General features: G+C 44.5%; 1 protein-coding gene across 1 annotated transcript in view; it reads right to left on the bottom strand.

Moving 5' to 3' along the window:
* Positions 1–16733, bottom strand: part of COL20A1 (collagen type XX alpha 1 chain) — a 139561-nt gene that overhangs the window by 57995 nt on the left and 64833 nt on the right. The window contains exons 18-21 of the mRNA XM_066624730.1: positions 11898–12040; positions 9924–10053; positions 7902–7958; positions 2991–3029 (exon numbers count right to left, since the gene is read on the bottom strand). Of these exons, the coding sequence (XP_066480827.1) occupies positions 2991–3029; positions 7902–7958; positions 9924–10053; positions 11898–12040 (369 nt within the window). The remainder of the gene's footprint in view (positions 1–2990; positions 3030–7901; positions 7959–9923; positions 10054–11897; positions 12041–16733) is intronic.

Genomic DNA, 16733 nt, shown 5'->3' with positions numbered 1-16733 from the left:
GCGGATCTGGAATTTGAACCCCAGTCTCCAAGATCCAAGCTTAATACTCAGTCCACAGAACTCTTCTGTACTAAAAGGATTCAGTGAATCAGCCATAAACGTCTGTAACGTTGCTTGCAAATTCTGTCAGCTCACAAGCTGTAATGAGCAAGCTGGTAGGGAATATTAAAATGCTTTCCCCCATTTTTTGTGTCTTTTTCTCCCCTTCCTCGTTAAGCTAACCAAAGGGTGACCTGGGATATGTAGCAAATACATCTTCTCTTGCCAAAAAAGAAAAAAGAAAAAAGAAAGAAAGCTTCATCTTCAGATCCTTGGAGCTTCCCCAGTTTCTCATTAAAACTCAATGAGTCACTTTTTAAAGTCTTTAATACAAGCAGTCTTTGCAATCAGCACTTTTCCCCTCTTTTCTTATCTGAATTTATGGAAAGCTGGATCCAGGGTGGGGGCATGTGGGGGAAGGAACTACTGGAGGAGAGATAACTGTGTGTATATATAGTATGGCGTCACATTAAAATGCATTTTTTCCACCACTATCCTGCCTTCACTAGTTTCATCTCCTCATCTCTTCTCTTTGCTACAGCTCAGTCCTGATAGTTATCTTGCAGACAGCACAGGGGAAGGGGGAGCGCTTCAGTTTTAAATGGTTAGAATAGTTGCTGGATTAAATTAGGCCTGTTTAAGCACCACACAATGTTTTGCAAAAGACCCTGCCATTGAAATCTTATCATGGCAATTAAAGTTTTCACCAAATGTTAATAATGGTATCATGCCAGGCTATGAGCTGCAGCTGTAAATTCTCTCTCTCTCTCTCTCTCTCTCTCTCTCTCAAGCGGGTATCAAGTGGGACAAGTCACAGGGGTGCAGCTGCTGTCTTAGGCAATTCTTCTTCTGGAATGATTTCTATTATCCAACTTGGGGGGGGGAATAGTTGCAGAGGAATATTTACAAAAGCAATATTTCCTTGTTCAGGCAAGATGACACACACGATATGTGTTAATGCAAGGGCTGAACAAAATGTTCTCAGAACGTCTTAGAGCAAACACAGGGATTGGGTAGTTTCCTGAAAGACCACCCAGAGTGTGCTTTTTTATGCTGCTTTGCTGCTGCTTTCAACCTCATAGAATCATAGTTGGAAGGGGTCTAATGGGTCATCTAGTTCAGGGGTGCCCAAACCCTGGCCCTGAGGCCACTTGCGGCCCTCGAGGTCTCTCAATGTGGCCCTCAGGGAGCCCCCAGTCTTCAATGAGCCTCTGGCCCTCCGGATACTTGTTGGAGCCCACTCTGGCCCGACACAACTGATCTCAGCAACTGAGGCAGCTATTTGACCTCTTGCATGAGCTGTGGGGTGAGGGCTACCTCCACTGCTTGCTGTTTCACGTCTGTGATGCAGTAGCAGCAGCAAAGGAAAGGCCACCCTTGCTTTGTGCAAGGTCTTTTACGAGACCTGGTAAGGTCTCGTATATGCCTTGAGCTATTGCAAGACCTTCATTCATTCATATAAGTTTATCTTTAATATATTCATTTATGTAAACTTATTTAAATTTATTCAAATTTTAAATGTAAATTAATTCTTTCCCCCCCCCCACCCCTGACACAGTGTCAGAGAGCTGATGTGGCCCTCCTGCCAAAAACTTTGGACACCCCTGATCTAGTTCAACCCTCTGCCTGTATCAGGAAATCCTCTAGAGCAGGGGTCTCCAAACCTTGGTCCGGGGATGATATGTGGCCTGCGGCCAGCCTCTATCCAGGCTGTGACCAGCCCCTGATAGCCTCTGGCCCAGTTGACCAAACACAACTGGAGTTGTGCTTGTGGGGTGGGGGAATGGGGGGTCCATTTAAGCGTTTGCTTTATTTCTTGGGCTGTGTTGGTGCTTGGAGAAATCCTGGACATTTGAGCCCATTCATTTATTCATTCATCTAAGTTCCATCTCTAATGTTTTTATTTAAATTTTATATTTAATTTTTTTTTCCTGGCCTTTGACATTGTACCAGATATTTGATGTGGCCCTTTGGCTGAAAAAGTTTAGAGACCCCTGCTCTAGAGCATCTCCAACAGGTGCTTGTCAAACCTCTGCTTGAAGATCTCCAGTGAGGGTGAGTCCAGCACCTCCCTCAGCAATCTATTCCACTGCCGAACCGCCCTTACCGTCAGGAATTTGCACTTTAGAACCCATTTTTGTTGGATAAAATAGCCCTGCTTCCCACTAATGATAACATCACCATGCAGCCAATCAGATCTAGCTACATAATGACATCACGGAGCTGATTCCGTGAGCAGGTGGTGTTTCTATAAGAGCATTGCCCCCCCCCCAACTAGCTTTGCTTTCCCTCAGGGATGTCATTATGGAACCAAAACCTGATTGGCTGTGTGGCGATGTCATCATTACCAAGATGAAAAAGGCTTCCCCCCCCCCCCCAGCAAGCAATGGCACTGAGCTAACTGGGGCTTCATAGAAGTTCAGAATGCAGCCCTGATACTGCCATCTGGGCACCAGAGGTGGAAAAATACGGGTCATCTGTCTATACATGACGAAGCCACTTCTCTTTGCAGTGCTCGTCCGCATAAAAAAAAAATATAAGTAAAAATTGACTCCCCTCAAAAACTCTCCAAAAAGAGAACACATTTTTCAGGGGAAGAAAACAAAATGCACATCCAATATGTGTCAGCTCAGCCCTAGTCCATGCTGGAGCACTGGTAGTAAGGAAACAGCTGGTGTGACATATACAGTATTCTAGAAAAGTGAATCGCCACAGGCTATCAAAATAGGACCTTGCTGCCTATTACAGAGAATCTCTATCAGACTGGAAGCCTGTGGGCACAGTGTGTCTTAACTGTTAACTCTTATACAGCCCCTACATCTTTGGGATTATTTATCTTCATCACCACTACCACCATCATCATTCTTCTCATTCCCAACCAAGCTTTTAAAAAATCAAAGGAGAAGGGAGGCACATTGTGTGAACAGGGAGGACGTTGATTATGGACGTACCTTGTAGAGAGCCTTCCATGGAATCGAGAGTAGGGCAGGCTGCCGAATGACAAGAAACAGGGGAAGGTAAAGAAACATGAAAAAACAAACCACAGAAATGCATTTGCTATCTTAAGGCTGCAGCACAGCCAAGCCTTCTGAACACAGCGAGACATTTCATATGCTGCGTAAGGCAGACCTGGTTTTGGAATACATCAGCTGGCAAAGCTACCCTATAATCATTCCGGTAATTGGTTCACGTAGCCCAGTATCTACTGTGAACCACTCCTGAGGCCTCATTGAGGAGGAGGAACCCTTTCCCAGCCCTGACACATAAAATCCTGTAATTGGTGGTGGCAGGGGCTGAACTGTGCAGGACACTAGATAGAGCCTCCAGGTTCTGAGGCAGTGTACCACTGATAACCAGTTGCTGGCAGGCAAACAGAGGAGATCTCCCTGCCAGTTTTCCAGAGGAATCAGGTTGGCCACTGTGAGAAAGAGCATACTGGATTTGACAGATAACTTCGACTCTTCTTATGAATTCCAGGGGTCCAACGGCATGGCTTATGCAACCTTCACATCTCCTTGCTCACTACTCTTTCTGTGGTAGCAAGCAAAGTACTTCAATGTGATATATATGCATTTTATATATTTACATATTTTATAGTTTATATGTATTTTAATTAATTAAAATCAATTAGTAATTTTATTAGTAAATGTAATTAGTCTGTGGAACTCCTTGCCACAGGACGTGGTAATGCATCTGACCTGGATGTCACTAAAAGGGGATTGGACAAATTTCTGGAGGAAAAGTTCATCACGGGTTACAAGCCCTGATGTGTACGTGCAACCTTCTGGTTTTAGAAGCAGGCTACCTCAGAAGGCCAGATGATCATCTGTGCACCCTGAAGCATTTAGTGACCCATTGTGATACAGGAAGCTGGACTATATGGGCCTTTGGCTGATCCACTGGGACTCTTATGTTCTTATGTTAATGTTTGTGTAAGTCTCCTTGGGTGCCCTTCAGAGAAAGGGCGGAACATAAATCAAATTAATACAGAATAAAGTGCAGCCACTTCCATGATGCACACTACCTGCAGGCACCTATGTATGTGTACAGTATGTGTGCACATGCAGCAAAACATGCTCGTGTACAATTGTCACGTACAAGAATTCTGGAATGCATCAAACAGCATCTTGTGGATTTCCTAAGAAAGCAGGGATGTGAACTTGGATCTCTCTCATGCAATTCCCATGGTTTAGCCCAGCGGTGTCAAAAACACACAGCCCGTGGGCTGGATGTGGCCCCTGGAAGTAAGTTCTCTGGCCCTCATCACTGTCCCAGCGTGATAATTGGGCTCTCTCATATTTTGAAATTATGAACAAGAGTTGAAAATTCTCTCTTCTGTCATTTGCAGCTAATCTGAGAAGAAAGTGCTTATATCTGGCCATCATCTGCTTAATGATATCACTTCAAGCCCTCAGCAGTGCCATGAATGCTGTTTGGCTCACTAAATGAAATGAGTCTGACGCCCCTGGTTTAGCCCCTAAACAGAGGACCATTTCACACAGTACATTTTTCTAGGTGCACACTTAAAATTGTGTTAAGTGTTTACTGTACTTAGAAATGCAATAGGTACAAGAGGCCACAAGAGGTTTGGAAACATGGGTATGGCTCTGGTACATTCGTCATGGAGCTAGGGTTGAATACAGAATGATCTTGACCTTCTGCTGCCAGGAAGAGGGTTGGGGGTCTTTGTTGCCTCTACCACTTTTCTCATTATGTCACTCCTTCCTTTTCCCTTCCCATATAAAAATTGATTGATTTTTTTTTATCATTACTGCAAACACAATAAATGCTACCGTTAATTTCAGTTTCAATATATGTGTTGGTTTCTGGGTTATTTTTATTTCTTACATTTATTACAATCCTCTCCATTTTGCCAGGCTACATTCTGTGAAATTCAGTTTTTACTTTCAAGCAAAGTGGTTATTTACCCACAAAGAAGAGCAGATCCCACAAGTCCTCAATGGGTAATTGTGCCGATGAATTCTATTAATTATAAATAGGAAAAGAAGAACATTTTTCTTGTTCTGTGGCTCCGTCTGCCAATGGCATTGTGGAAGGTAAAATGAGTTGTTTTGTGCAAAATATAAACACTTTGGCATGTGTCTGCCGTTCACCTTTTGCAGGAAATCCCCAGCTAAATCCCCTTTCATCCTTTGAGCTGGAGAATCAAAAATTGGGAAGTGCACTCATACAAATCAGAGATAAGAGAGGAAGAATCAAAGGCTCTTTGGTGAGGAGTTATAAAGTGCTCTCCATTTAAATGGGGCTGAGTGAAAAAAAGACTCCTTCAAAAATGGAAGCACTGCAGTTATTTGCTTCTGTAACAGGAGGGCAAGCCAAAATCCAAGCGAAAAGGAACGTTTGATGATAAAATCAGAGATGCCCCTGAAAAGCAAGGACACTCAAGATGATGTCCTAGTTTGTAAAGGTCTTCCTAAGCATCTGTTTAAGGTATATTCTTACTTTTCTGAGTTGCATCTATTATTAATGGAATACAATCAGAGCATGTGGAGCTTCACAGAATAACATAAACAACAGAGACAGGTCCCTGCCTTGAGGAGCTTACACTCTAAATTTATGGCCCAATCCTAGCATGTTATAAGAATGGGCACAGTGTAGTATATATGACTGATACAGTGTCTGGTGCATGTCACTGGGAACCCTGGCATGACCATAGATTGCATGTACCAAATCTATGCATGAACAGTTCTATGCATATAAGGTCTTTTTCTTACATTTTGCCCCAAGTGTGAAGGTTGTGGGAAAGTCTGACCCTGCTCCTCTTGAGTGGTTGGTGAGAGTGTGTAAGAAGAGAACTTACATGATTGCTGTAGTAGTTTATATATCAGAAGGATGCATGTGTGGAGATGTCTGGGACTTACCCCTTAAGCCAGTGTTGTCTTCTCCCTCGTAGCTGCAACCCATACAAGGAGATCAGAAGAGGGAGAGATTTGCCTCTCCCCAGCAGCACTGGAGTGGAGCACAGCTTTGCAGGAAGAAGGTCCCAGTTTTGATCCTTAGCATCTCCAGATATGACCAGGAAAGACTCCTGCCTGAAACCCTGGAGACCTAATGCCTGTCACTGTATAGAAAATACTGAGCTAGAGAGACTGATGATCTGAATCAGTACTAGGTGGTTCCTATATTCAGCATTACCCAGACTTGTGCTTTTCATTGTGATGCCCATTCAAACAGACTTTCTCCTAACTGGACTGGGGTTTAGAAACCAGCACCACCCAGCTCCAGTATCTCTGATCCTTCTCCTCTGTAACCATGAACTGGTCCCAGGGAAGCATCTCCAGAAATACTTATTTAAAAAAAGAACCAGGGGACATCTACTAAAGTTGAATGTAGGGAGCGTTAGGACAGACAAAATAAAATATTTCTTTACCCAGCATGTAATTAGTCTGTGGAACTCCTTGCCACAGGAAGTAGTGATGGCATCTTGCCTGGATGTCTTTAAGAGGGGATTGGACGAATTTCTGGAGGATAAGTTCATTATGGGTTACAAGTCATGGTAGGGTGCAAGGTAGAGGCAGGCTGCCTCTGATTGCCAGAAGCAGGGGAGGGCACCAGGATGCAGGCTGTGTCTGCAGTCTAGTGTGCTCCCTGAAGCATTTGGTGGGTCACTGTGAGATACAGGAAGCTGGACTAGATGGGCTTTTGGCCTGATCCAGTGGGGCTCTTCTTATGTTCCTCAGAATGCCAGATGCAGGGGAGGGCACCAGGAAGCAGGTTGTGTCTGTTGTCTAGTGTGATCCCTGAAGCATTTGGTGGGCCACTGTAAGAACAGGAAGCTGGACTAGATGGGCCTTTGGCCTGATCCAGCAGGGCTCTTCTTATGTTCTTATGTAAGCTGAACGTACTCCCTTTTTGGTCAAAGAAGAAGGTGTTCTGGGTGGGACCTTATTCTGCAAAGTGCTAGAGATATCTCTCCTGAAGGGAAGATATTTATAATAACACTGAACATTTCTATAGTGCCTTCGAGTGTTAACCACTAATCTACACCATCTCAGGTCTCGACACCTTAATTCTAAAAGGCTAATGCTGAGTGACGCGATGGCATTTTCTGACTGAAAGATGAATTGGGGTTATTATTTAGGGAGGAAGAACCTGTATGCTCAACCTACTCTGGAGAATGAGTTCACCAAGCACCTGCCCACTGCTCTGTCTCCCTGAGGTGGCCCCATCTGAGGAGTGGCAAAAACAATTATGGTGTCATTTGGTCCCAATTAGTGCCTTATTTGCTGCTAAATCCAATTCTCTTTCTTTGCTTCGTTTCCTGATAAACATCCAACAGCGACACTTGCAATCTCTGAGAGAGCCACAAAGCTCATTTCTACAACATCTGTATTTAGTTCCCGACAGATTTTTTATAGCTCCGTTTGTTCAACATTTGCTACGAATCCCCTTCATAGCATATTTTATAGGCAGTGATTTGAGGAGGCACCTGTGACAAACTCACATTAATAATGCAATTTATGGATGGGAGGGATGGATTTAATTGAAAGGGTTTCTGAAATGCATTCATAACCTTCCATTCTACCAAGGGCATAGAAATAAATATCCATTCACGGAATAATGCCAGGCCTTTGTGGCAAATAACTCCACACATTGTGAATCTGCATTTGTTTCACCTTGAAAAGAGGGTGAAAAAACCAATCGCAAAAACCAGCTGTAGCAAAATTGCGCCGGTACCTAAAAAAGCTGGAAAACATTTCAAAATCCAGCAATTCAAAAGCTCTGACACTGAATCTTAAGAGAAACAATTCTATTTCTTGACAATATTCCAGGAAGTCTACACAATAGAACAACATAACCGGAGTCTGGAAAAGGACAGAAAGTCAAAACAGGGCACTTACCCTGAGTTTTGAAGGGGATCAATCCTCTCGTCATGGGCAGTCTGGCCAAGGGAGAAGCTGCAAGAAGCTTTTGTTATTTTCATTCAGAAATCATCAGTTGGTCCCAAGTGAGGGGCAATGAGGGAGAGGGTTCATGATTTGCATTTCAAAGATACTACACAGATCCAAAGATCTATATAGTGTATTTGCATGTTACACATAATTATGGGAACTATACCAGTACTCATACCACTTGATACAGAGGTGGCATTAGGGGTTAATCAGATTGGGTGCCATCAGGGGCAGGTGACGAGAACCATGGGGGGGCAATATACATTTGTGCCAACTTGACTGTTAGCTGGGCTGGCACAGAGGCAAGCACCAGCCCACCAGGGCTTCAGCTTCTGCACCAGCTGGAGGAGATAAGTTCCGAGCAACACAGGTAGAGGGAGAGGATAGTGGGAGGATGTTCAAAGGTGGGGAGGGGACTTTTTGGGTGGGGGAGGGCAGACCAGGGGAAGGAATTGGCCCAGGATAGGGATGAGATCAGCGGCGGCAGCACATACTATAACTTCACCCCCAGTCCCAGGCTTGACAGCCTTACCTGGATGACTTTGATTTGTGCCAGCTAAATAGCAGGCACAGATTTGAGCAGCCCCAAAGGACAGGGCTGGGGTTGACATGAGGTAAGGGGGAAAATATCCCCTTACCCTGAAGTGACTTCCAACCTGCTTCTAACCTTTGCTAGATACAGCGCAGGCCACTGCAGCCCAGCTGTACCAGCACAGGATTGCGCCCTGACTTATTAGCTCTCGCATAATGTTTCTATAGTTTAATTTGGGAAATTATAAACTGTCCATTCATTCAACATCAATAAGCTTATTGTCTAATGATGGGTTATCATCATTAGAATTATTAAATGCAGAGGGGAATTAGCCTAATTGGGCAACAGTGTATCGTAGTGCAGTGAAGTTGTGAAGATAGAAATGCACATGAATTTGATCTTAACTGCATACAAGAATTTACTTGTGTTAGCTTGTGTTTAACCCTCAAATATTTAATAATAATAATAAATAATAATACAGGTATTTATATACTGCCTTTCTTGGTCGTCAGATTTCTCCTCAGACTTTAATTCAAGGCGGTTTACATAGGCAGGCAATACTAAATTCCAATAGGGATTTTTACAATTGAAGAATGTTCTGTCTTTCAAGAACCACAACATTTCAGATGGATCTTTTATGATCTGGTATCACATTCTGGCCTCCATTTTCCTCCCACACTGGCTGACAGCGACCAAAGAGCAGGTGGAATAACTCGGCATAACTCGGCTAGGCTCATCAGCTGCTTCAAGGTCTCGCCGTTCACGGTGCCGGTGGTCTCGAACTGGCGACCTTCGGATGTTATCTTCAGGCAAACGGAGGCTCTACCCTATAGACCAGACCTCCTGCCCACTCATGCACTATTTACTGCACTATTTCCCTCATGTGAATCTTCTCTTTCACGGTTTATGGAAGATGCAATAGGACCCTTGACATTTGCTGTTGCCAGATTTCTGGTCTCCATTCTATCCAAAACTCCTGCTTTCAGACAAGTCAAATTGTCCTCCCAAAATGTGTGATTCGTCCAATCTTTTCCCAGCATTGGGTATTTCTTCATTGTACCCTAGTTGGTTTCAAGTTGTGAATCCTTAGTTATAGTGCTGGTTGGATGAACAGTTTTTCTCCTTGTAAATTTCTCTTTCAATTTATGTCGTTTATGTTACATATTTTTTTTTGTATTATTGTCTTGTAATTTATTATTTATTGATGTATTTATGCCATTAAAGGTTTACTACTACTACTACTACTACTACTACTACTACTACTACTACTACTACTGCACTATTTACTATTTACTATTTCTGCACTATTTACTGCACTATTTACTGCAACTCATGACTTGACCTGGGATAGTAATCGTTTCACACTTCAAAAAATTGCATCAAGATTAATGGATATGCAAAGGTGCAAAAGAAGATAAGCAAGCCATTGATTTGCCTACCTGTCTGGCCAATAGCAGTCACAGGGTCGCTCTCTCCTGTAGCGTAGACAGCAGAAAGGCTCACTGAGTATACGGTAGCAGGAAAGAGTGCATGGAGGGTGATGGTTCTGCTTCTCCCAGAAACTGTTATCTGTGGAACGGAGAAGATGGAACTTTGACAACCTTTCAAACTATTCCTTTTTGCCTGTTACGGCTCATTTGAATGATACAATAGCTGGTACAAGCTGGTGTTGCATCCAGCCTATATTTGTTCCTCAACACCACACCATTTCAGCAAGCTTTTTGCAAAGCACTTTATAATCATGATTGCATCTATCTGCACTTACATCCCTCCCTGTCCTAAGCAGTGCTCAAGATGATGTGTATGGGGCTGGCCCAATTATTTACTGAATTTTTATCTCACTTTTCCTTCCCTGATAAATCAAGATTTAGTTATATGCTTTAGCTCTACCTTTAGGGGGTAGAGGTTGGTCAGGAGCTCTCTGATCCAGGGCCCTAGTCATTTTCTCATAACTCGAGGTGTTTGAAAATGGTGGGTTTTCACTCAGAGGTGAGCCCACTGTGTTCAGTAAGACTTTGGCTATAATTCTATCTCATTCATTAGAAACAAATACCTCTGTACCAAAGGTCAACTAGGGCATCAGTCACCGGCCCAGGTAGAAATCCCATCCCCCAAGAACTCAGGAATCCATTAGGTTATGGGCTATGTCAGAATACCAGATGCAAGGGAGGGCACCAGGATGCAGGTCTCTTGTTATCTGGTGTGCTCCCTGGGGCATTTGGTGGGCTGCTGTGAAATAAAGGAAGCTGGACTAGATGGGCCTATGGCCTGATCCAGTGGGGCTGTTCTTATGCTCTTAGGACCCATCAGCCTGGAGAGGCGGACCTTACCACAGGCCCATTGCTTGCCATTGTGGCCATGAAATCCTGAGCCTCTGCCTTAGTTCTCTCTTCAAACTCTCCCCCCAAGATGACAAATTACAAGGGGGGAGGAACTGGTGTGTTTAGTGCCAGTGGTGCTCTGGTGAGAGATGTGGCTCATCAGGTAAAACACCCCCTCCCTAGGGATAGTCCAACGTGGGAGGAGCTTCCACACCTCTGACATTTCTGCTGCCACAGCTGCAAATGCCCTGCACTGCCTCAGTTCTCTACACAGCATGACGCTGAGAGGCAGTTCAGGGTGAGGGATAGTGATTGACTGAATATAATGCGGGGAGTTTCATGGCTTAGCAGGAATTCCAACCCAATTTCCCCCCCCCCCAAATCCAAGTCCAGTGCTGTAGCCACTACACCACACTGGCTCACTGTGAACACTGTCCAAAGAAGCCCTTCAGAGCTTAAAGATTTTGAAAAGCATTGCAAAAATGTTTCCTCTACTCAGAATCTTCATGGTGTTTAATTACTGAGACCTTTTTTTTTTTTTTTTTGCTCTGAACATAATGTGCTTTTAGGTTACCTGGATTTGTATTAGTTATGATATTTTGAATTATTGAACTGTAAACTTTACCATAAGGTACCCTGAGTCTTGTGGGATGGATATAAGTGGAAGTGATAAATAGACACACAAGCAAACAGTGGTGTAGCTAGAGGGGGTGCAAAGCACTAAGTTTTTCAGGGAACCTCACTGCAACATGCAAGGAGCCCCTTCCCCTACCCTTTGGAGCCATTCTGGGCTGGGGGAGCAAAATGGATCAAATGCAGGGACACAGGGAGGTGATGCCTCCATTTTGCACCCTCCCCCCATGACTCTGAAGAGGAAGTGAAAGGGCTGCTTGCATGATGTGGAGAAGCTCCCTGCAAAACTTAGTGCGTTTCAGCCCCTCTAGCTATGCCACTGCAAGCAAACAGTTCTGTGAAAGGTTCTTCTCTTTATGGGGGGGGGAGGGTGAGTCCCGAGGCCAAGAGAATGGGTGTCTTTTGCAGTGCCTAAGCCCTGCAGCACCCTGTAAGGCATTTCCTCTGCAGGAAACCTACCATCTCCTGATGCTTGTCACCTCTTTCTGGAGCGTAGGTGAGTCTATAGTGCTGTACAGCACCTTCAGGTGGACTCCAATGGACTTGCAGGCTGTTGGGGGTCCCTGAATCCACAAAGAGGTCTGTAGGTGGGTTTTTGGCAGCTGGAAAAAATAAATAAATTAAGGTGGGGAGGGTAGAAGATTGCCTGTTCACAAAAGTGGAAAGTGGGATTCTCTCAGCTATTACAGACAGAGCTGAACTATGCTTGAAATGTGGAAATGGAAGGCAGAAACGAAATCACCCCAGTGTATATTTTTCACTAGTCAGTTCAACCCTTGAAAGCCCACATGGGAGCCATGTTTACGTCACGTCAGCAGGATGGAAGTGTCCAATGTCATGGTTGCACTGGCCCTCAGTGTCAGTAATTAAAGGATGGCCAATCATTTCTTTTAAGTTTCTTTATGATCGAAGGACTATACTTCTATCTATATTATGGGAGCAGAGTAGCAGAAGATTGTACAAGGTGACCTCTTTGGGTTGCTACAATGAGAAAAAACACCTTCACATCTGATCTTGTGTTCTCTAAATTATTCTGCTGTGATGTTTTTTTTTTTGCCTTCTGTTATAAACACTATGTTATTATTTATTTCAGATCACTGGCAATGCTTTTAAAGATTAAAAAGTGACTTGCAATTTACATCTCATTCACTTTCACAACATAAAATACTAGTTAGTCCGCTTTTTTCAGACAATCAACTGACACTGAGGGAGACTTACCTGAGGCAACTAAGGACGCAATCCTAACCCCTTATGTCAGCGCTTTCCAGCACTGACATAAGGGCAATGCAGCTCTTAGGCAAGGGAAGAAACATTCCCTTACTTTGAGGAGGCCTCCCTGAGTGATACCCAACTGCAGAATGCAGCACACGTCCCATTGGCACCGCTATGCCAGTGCTGAAAAGCACTGACATAAGGGGTTAGGATTGCACCCTTAGTGATAGTGATGGGTTAACTTCCCCAGATTTGAAACAGATGGATTTGGAATACTTCCCACACCTCAACACAGGAAATAGCTCAGTCGAAAAATGTGATCCCTGAGTTCTCAAACAACCAGCCACCTGACATTGCAGTAAACCATGGGAAAACTACATTTCTGAAGGGTTCCTTGCACCTTGTAAATTGTATTTGAAGCACCAGAAGTGAGGGAGAGACCTCTTTCCTGCTTGCTGCCCTCACCTGGACAGCAACATCCACCACATGGGAGGGATTGATGAATTGGTAGTGGGTTGACATGGTTGTGAGGGCTTGGTGCTTGGGAGTTAAGGAGGAAGGAGCAGAATTCTTCTTGTCAAGATCTCTGCCCAGTTACACTGTGAGGCTGAGGATTTATTTGAAAACGGACTTTATACAGGTCCCTTTGCACAAGACTCGAAGAAGCAAACTCTCCTTCAGCAGGTAGCACAGCTGTTAGCTTTGCACCAGGTTTTCAGAGAGTAATTTGTACAGCCCCCCCCCCCCAAATCGATCCAGGCAATGTCCCAGTTTTAGGTAACTACTGCTAGAAGCTTCCCCACTCAATTCAAACTGCAGATTGGGTCCAAACTGCCACCTCCTGCTAGCTGAAGAACATCACCTTACAAAGGTAGGGGAGAGAGATTCTCTAGCCATCAAGGCACTTTAGTGTTACTTTGTTAACTCTTGAACTTCCCACTGAGATATATCAGGTTGTCAACACTGATCATTAGCAGAGAGTCCATTCAATATACAATGACCAGCCTTGCAACACCATCACGCAGTGGTGTCACTAGCGACCATCATACATTGCTCTGCTTGAGGCATTACGAATGCTGGACAGACCTGCCTGCTGTGCATGTTTTGGTTGTTTTGGAGGGCTGCTGTTTGGACTCTGGACAAGATTTCATGCTGTTAGCCATGCTCATGCCTGTGTTGTGTTTTTGTTATTGCCCTGAATCCTTTTGATCTAACCGGTGGCCTACACAAGCCTCAACATCATTTTACAATGTCCAGAGACATATTGTTCTATAGCTTATCAGAGGGCAGTTTGCTTTTCACTGCAAGGGTACAGGCAAAATTTGCTAAAGGGCCAAGGGAAGAGATACCTACAGGGCTGGGAGTGCAGGGCAGAACAAGCCAGAAAAGCCAGATTATTTAACAGAAAGAAGACTTCGGTGAGTCTCTGAACCTGATCAGAAACTGCTAAGATAAGAAGGAAGTCCCGAAAGACTCACCCAAAACTGTATTGAGTGTATCCTAAGGCTCCATGTATATTTGATCAAAGGCAAGGTAAAAGAACTGGGTAAACAATACAGTTCTGTGCAGTTGTACTACTCTGTCAAGCCACTGAAGGAAACGACCTTCTCTTGTTTTGAAGCTCTCATCTTTATGTTCTACATAAAAACACTGCTGAGGCTTGGCCTGTTTGGAAACACAACCCCTGAACTAGAAGTCTTTTCCCAAATCCCTGATGTGTGGGGACTTTTAGCAGTTACTCAGTGTTGAGGGAAAATGTATTCCTCACTTTCTCAGGGGCACTTTGATCTAGAGCAGGGGTGCCCAAACCCCGGCCCGGGGGCCACTTGTGGCCCTCGAGGCCTCTCAATGCGGCCCTCAGGGAGTCCCCAGTCTCCAATGAGCCTCTGGCCCTCTGGAGATTTGTTGAAGCCCGCACTGGTCCAACACAACTTCTCTCAGTGTGAGAGCGACTGTTTGACCTTTCATGTGAGCTATGGGATGAGAGCTCCCTCCACTGCTTGCTCTTTCACATCTGTGATGCAGCAGTGGCAGTGAAGGAAAGGCTGGCCTTGCTTTGTGCAAGGCCTTTTATAGGCCTTGAGCTATTGCAAGACCTTCATTCATTCATATAAGTTCATCTTTAATATATTCATTTATGTAAACTTATGTAAATTTATTCAAATTTTAAATGTAAATCCATTCTCCCCCCCCGGCCCCCGACACAGTGTCAGAGAGCTGATGTGGCCCTCCTGCCAAAGACTTTGGACACCCCTGATCTAGAGACAAGCAAGCCAACTGCCTCTCACTCCCCCCTCCCCCCCAAATGCATGTGGCTTTTCAAGTGTTCAAGCTGAAAACTTGCAAAGGTTATAACCTCTCCCTTGGTTGCTCTCCATCTCCCAGGTAAAAATTCCAACCTTGGGAAGGAGGTGATGTTGGATGCTCCCACAAACATAATGTAGCATCTTTTCCCATTTAAGTCCTATGATTCCCCAGCTGGAGAACACATTGTACAGGAAGGACAGGGAGGGGCATGTTAGAGGTGGGGAGGCTATTTACATTAAGGAAGGGATAGAATCCAGCAAAGTAGAGATTGAAGGCTGCTCCAACTCCACCATAGAATCTCTGTGAGTTAAATTACCAGGCCTGAGGAGCGATGTAATACTGGGGGCGTACTATCGTCCTCCAGACCAGAAACCAGAAGGGGAACTTGAAATGAGAAAACAGATCAGGGAGGTGACAAGGAGGGACAGGGTTGTAATCATGGGGGACTTCAATTATCCTCATAAAGACTGGGTCAATTTGTGTTCTGGTCACAAAAAGGAGACCAGATTTCTTGACATGTTAAATGCTGATTGTGCCTTAGAGCAGCTAGTCATGGAGCCCACCAGAGGACAGGTGACTCTGTATTTAATATTGTGCGGTACCCAGGACCTGGTTAGAGATGTAAATGTTACTGAGCCGTTGGGGAACAGTGATCATGCTGCGATCCGTTTTGACATGCACGTTGGGGGAAGAATACCAGGCAAATCTCTAACCAAAACCCTTGACTTCCGACGGGCGGACTTCCCTCAAATGAGGAGGCTGGTTAGAAGGAGGTTGAAAGGGAAGGTAAAAAGAGTCCAATCTTTCCAGAGTGCATGGAGGCTGCTTAAAACAACAGTAAAGGAGGCCCACAGGAAGTGTATACCCAAAGGAAGAAGGGCTCGACTAAGTCCGGGGGGTGCCCGCATGGTTAACAAGTCAAGTTAGAGAGGCCATAAAGGGCAAGGAAGCTTCCTTCCGTAAATGGAAGTCTTGCCCTAATGAGGAGAATAAAAAGGAACATAAACTGTGGCAAAAGAAATGTAAGAAGGCGATATGGGAGGCCAAGAGAGACTATGAGGAACGCATGGCCAGCAACATTAAGGGGAATAATAAAAGCTTCTTCAAATATGTTAGAAGCAGGAAACCCACCAGAGAAGCGGCTGGCCCTCTGGATGGTGAGGGAGGGAAAGGGGAGATAAAAGGAGACTTAGAGATGGCAGATAAATTAAATGAGTTCTTTGCATCTGTCTTCACTGCAGAAGACCTTGGGCAGATACCGCTGCCCGAACGGCCCCTCCTGACCAAGAAATTAAGTCAGAGAGGTTAAAAGAGAAGATGTTTCAGACCTCATTGATAAATTAAAGATCAATAAATCACCGGGCCCTGATGGCATCCACCCAAGAGTTATTAAGGAATTGAAGAATGAAGTTGCAGATCTCTTGACTAAGATATGCAACTTGTCTCAACGGCCACGGTGCCAGAAGATTGGAGGATAGCAAATGTCATGCCTATTTTTAAAAAGGGAAAGAGGGGGGACCCGGGAAACTATAGGTTGGTCAGCCTAACTTCTATACCGGGTAAGATGGTGGAATGCCTCATCAAAGATAGAATCTCAAAACACATAGACAAACAGGCCTTGCTGAGGGAGAATCAGCATGGCTTCTGTAAGGGTAAGTCTTGCCTCACAAAACTTTAAGAATTCTTTGAAAAGGTCAACAGGCATGTGGATGTGGGAGAACCCGTGGACATCATATATCTGGACTTTCAGAAGGTGTTCGACACGGTCCCTCACCA

The sequence above is a fragment of the Tiliqua scincoides genome, chromosome 4, assembly GCF_035046505.1.
Source record: "Tiliqua scincoides isolate rTilSci1 chromosome 4, rTilSci1.hap2, whole genome shotgun sequence".
Taxonomy (NCBI): Eukaryota; Metazoa; Chordata; class Lepidosauria; order Squamata; family Scincidae; genus Tiliqua; species Tiliqua scincoides.
The sequence above is the reverse complement of the archived record's forward strand: the minus strand, read 5'-3'. Positions and strand labels throughout refer to the sequence as shown.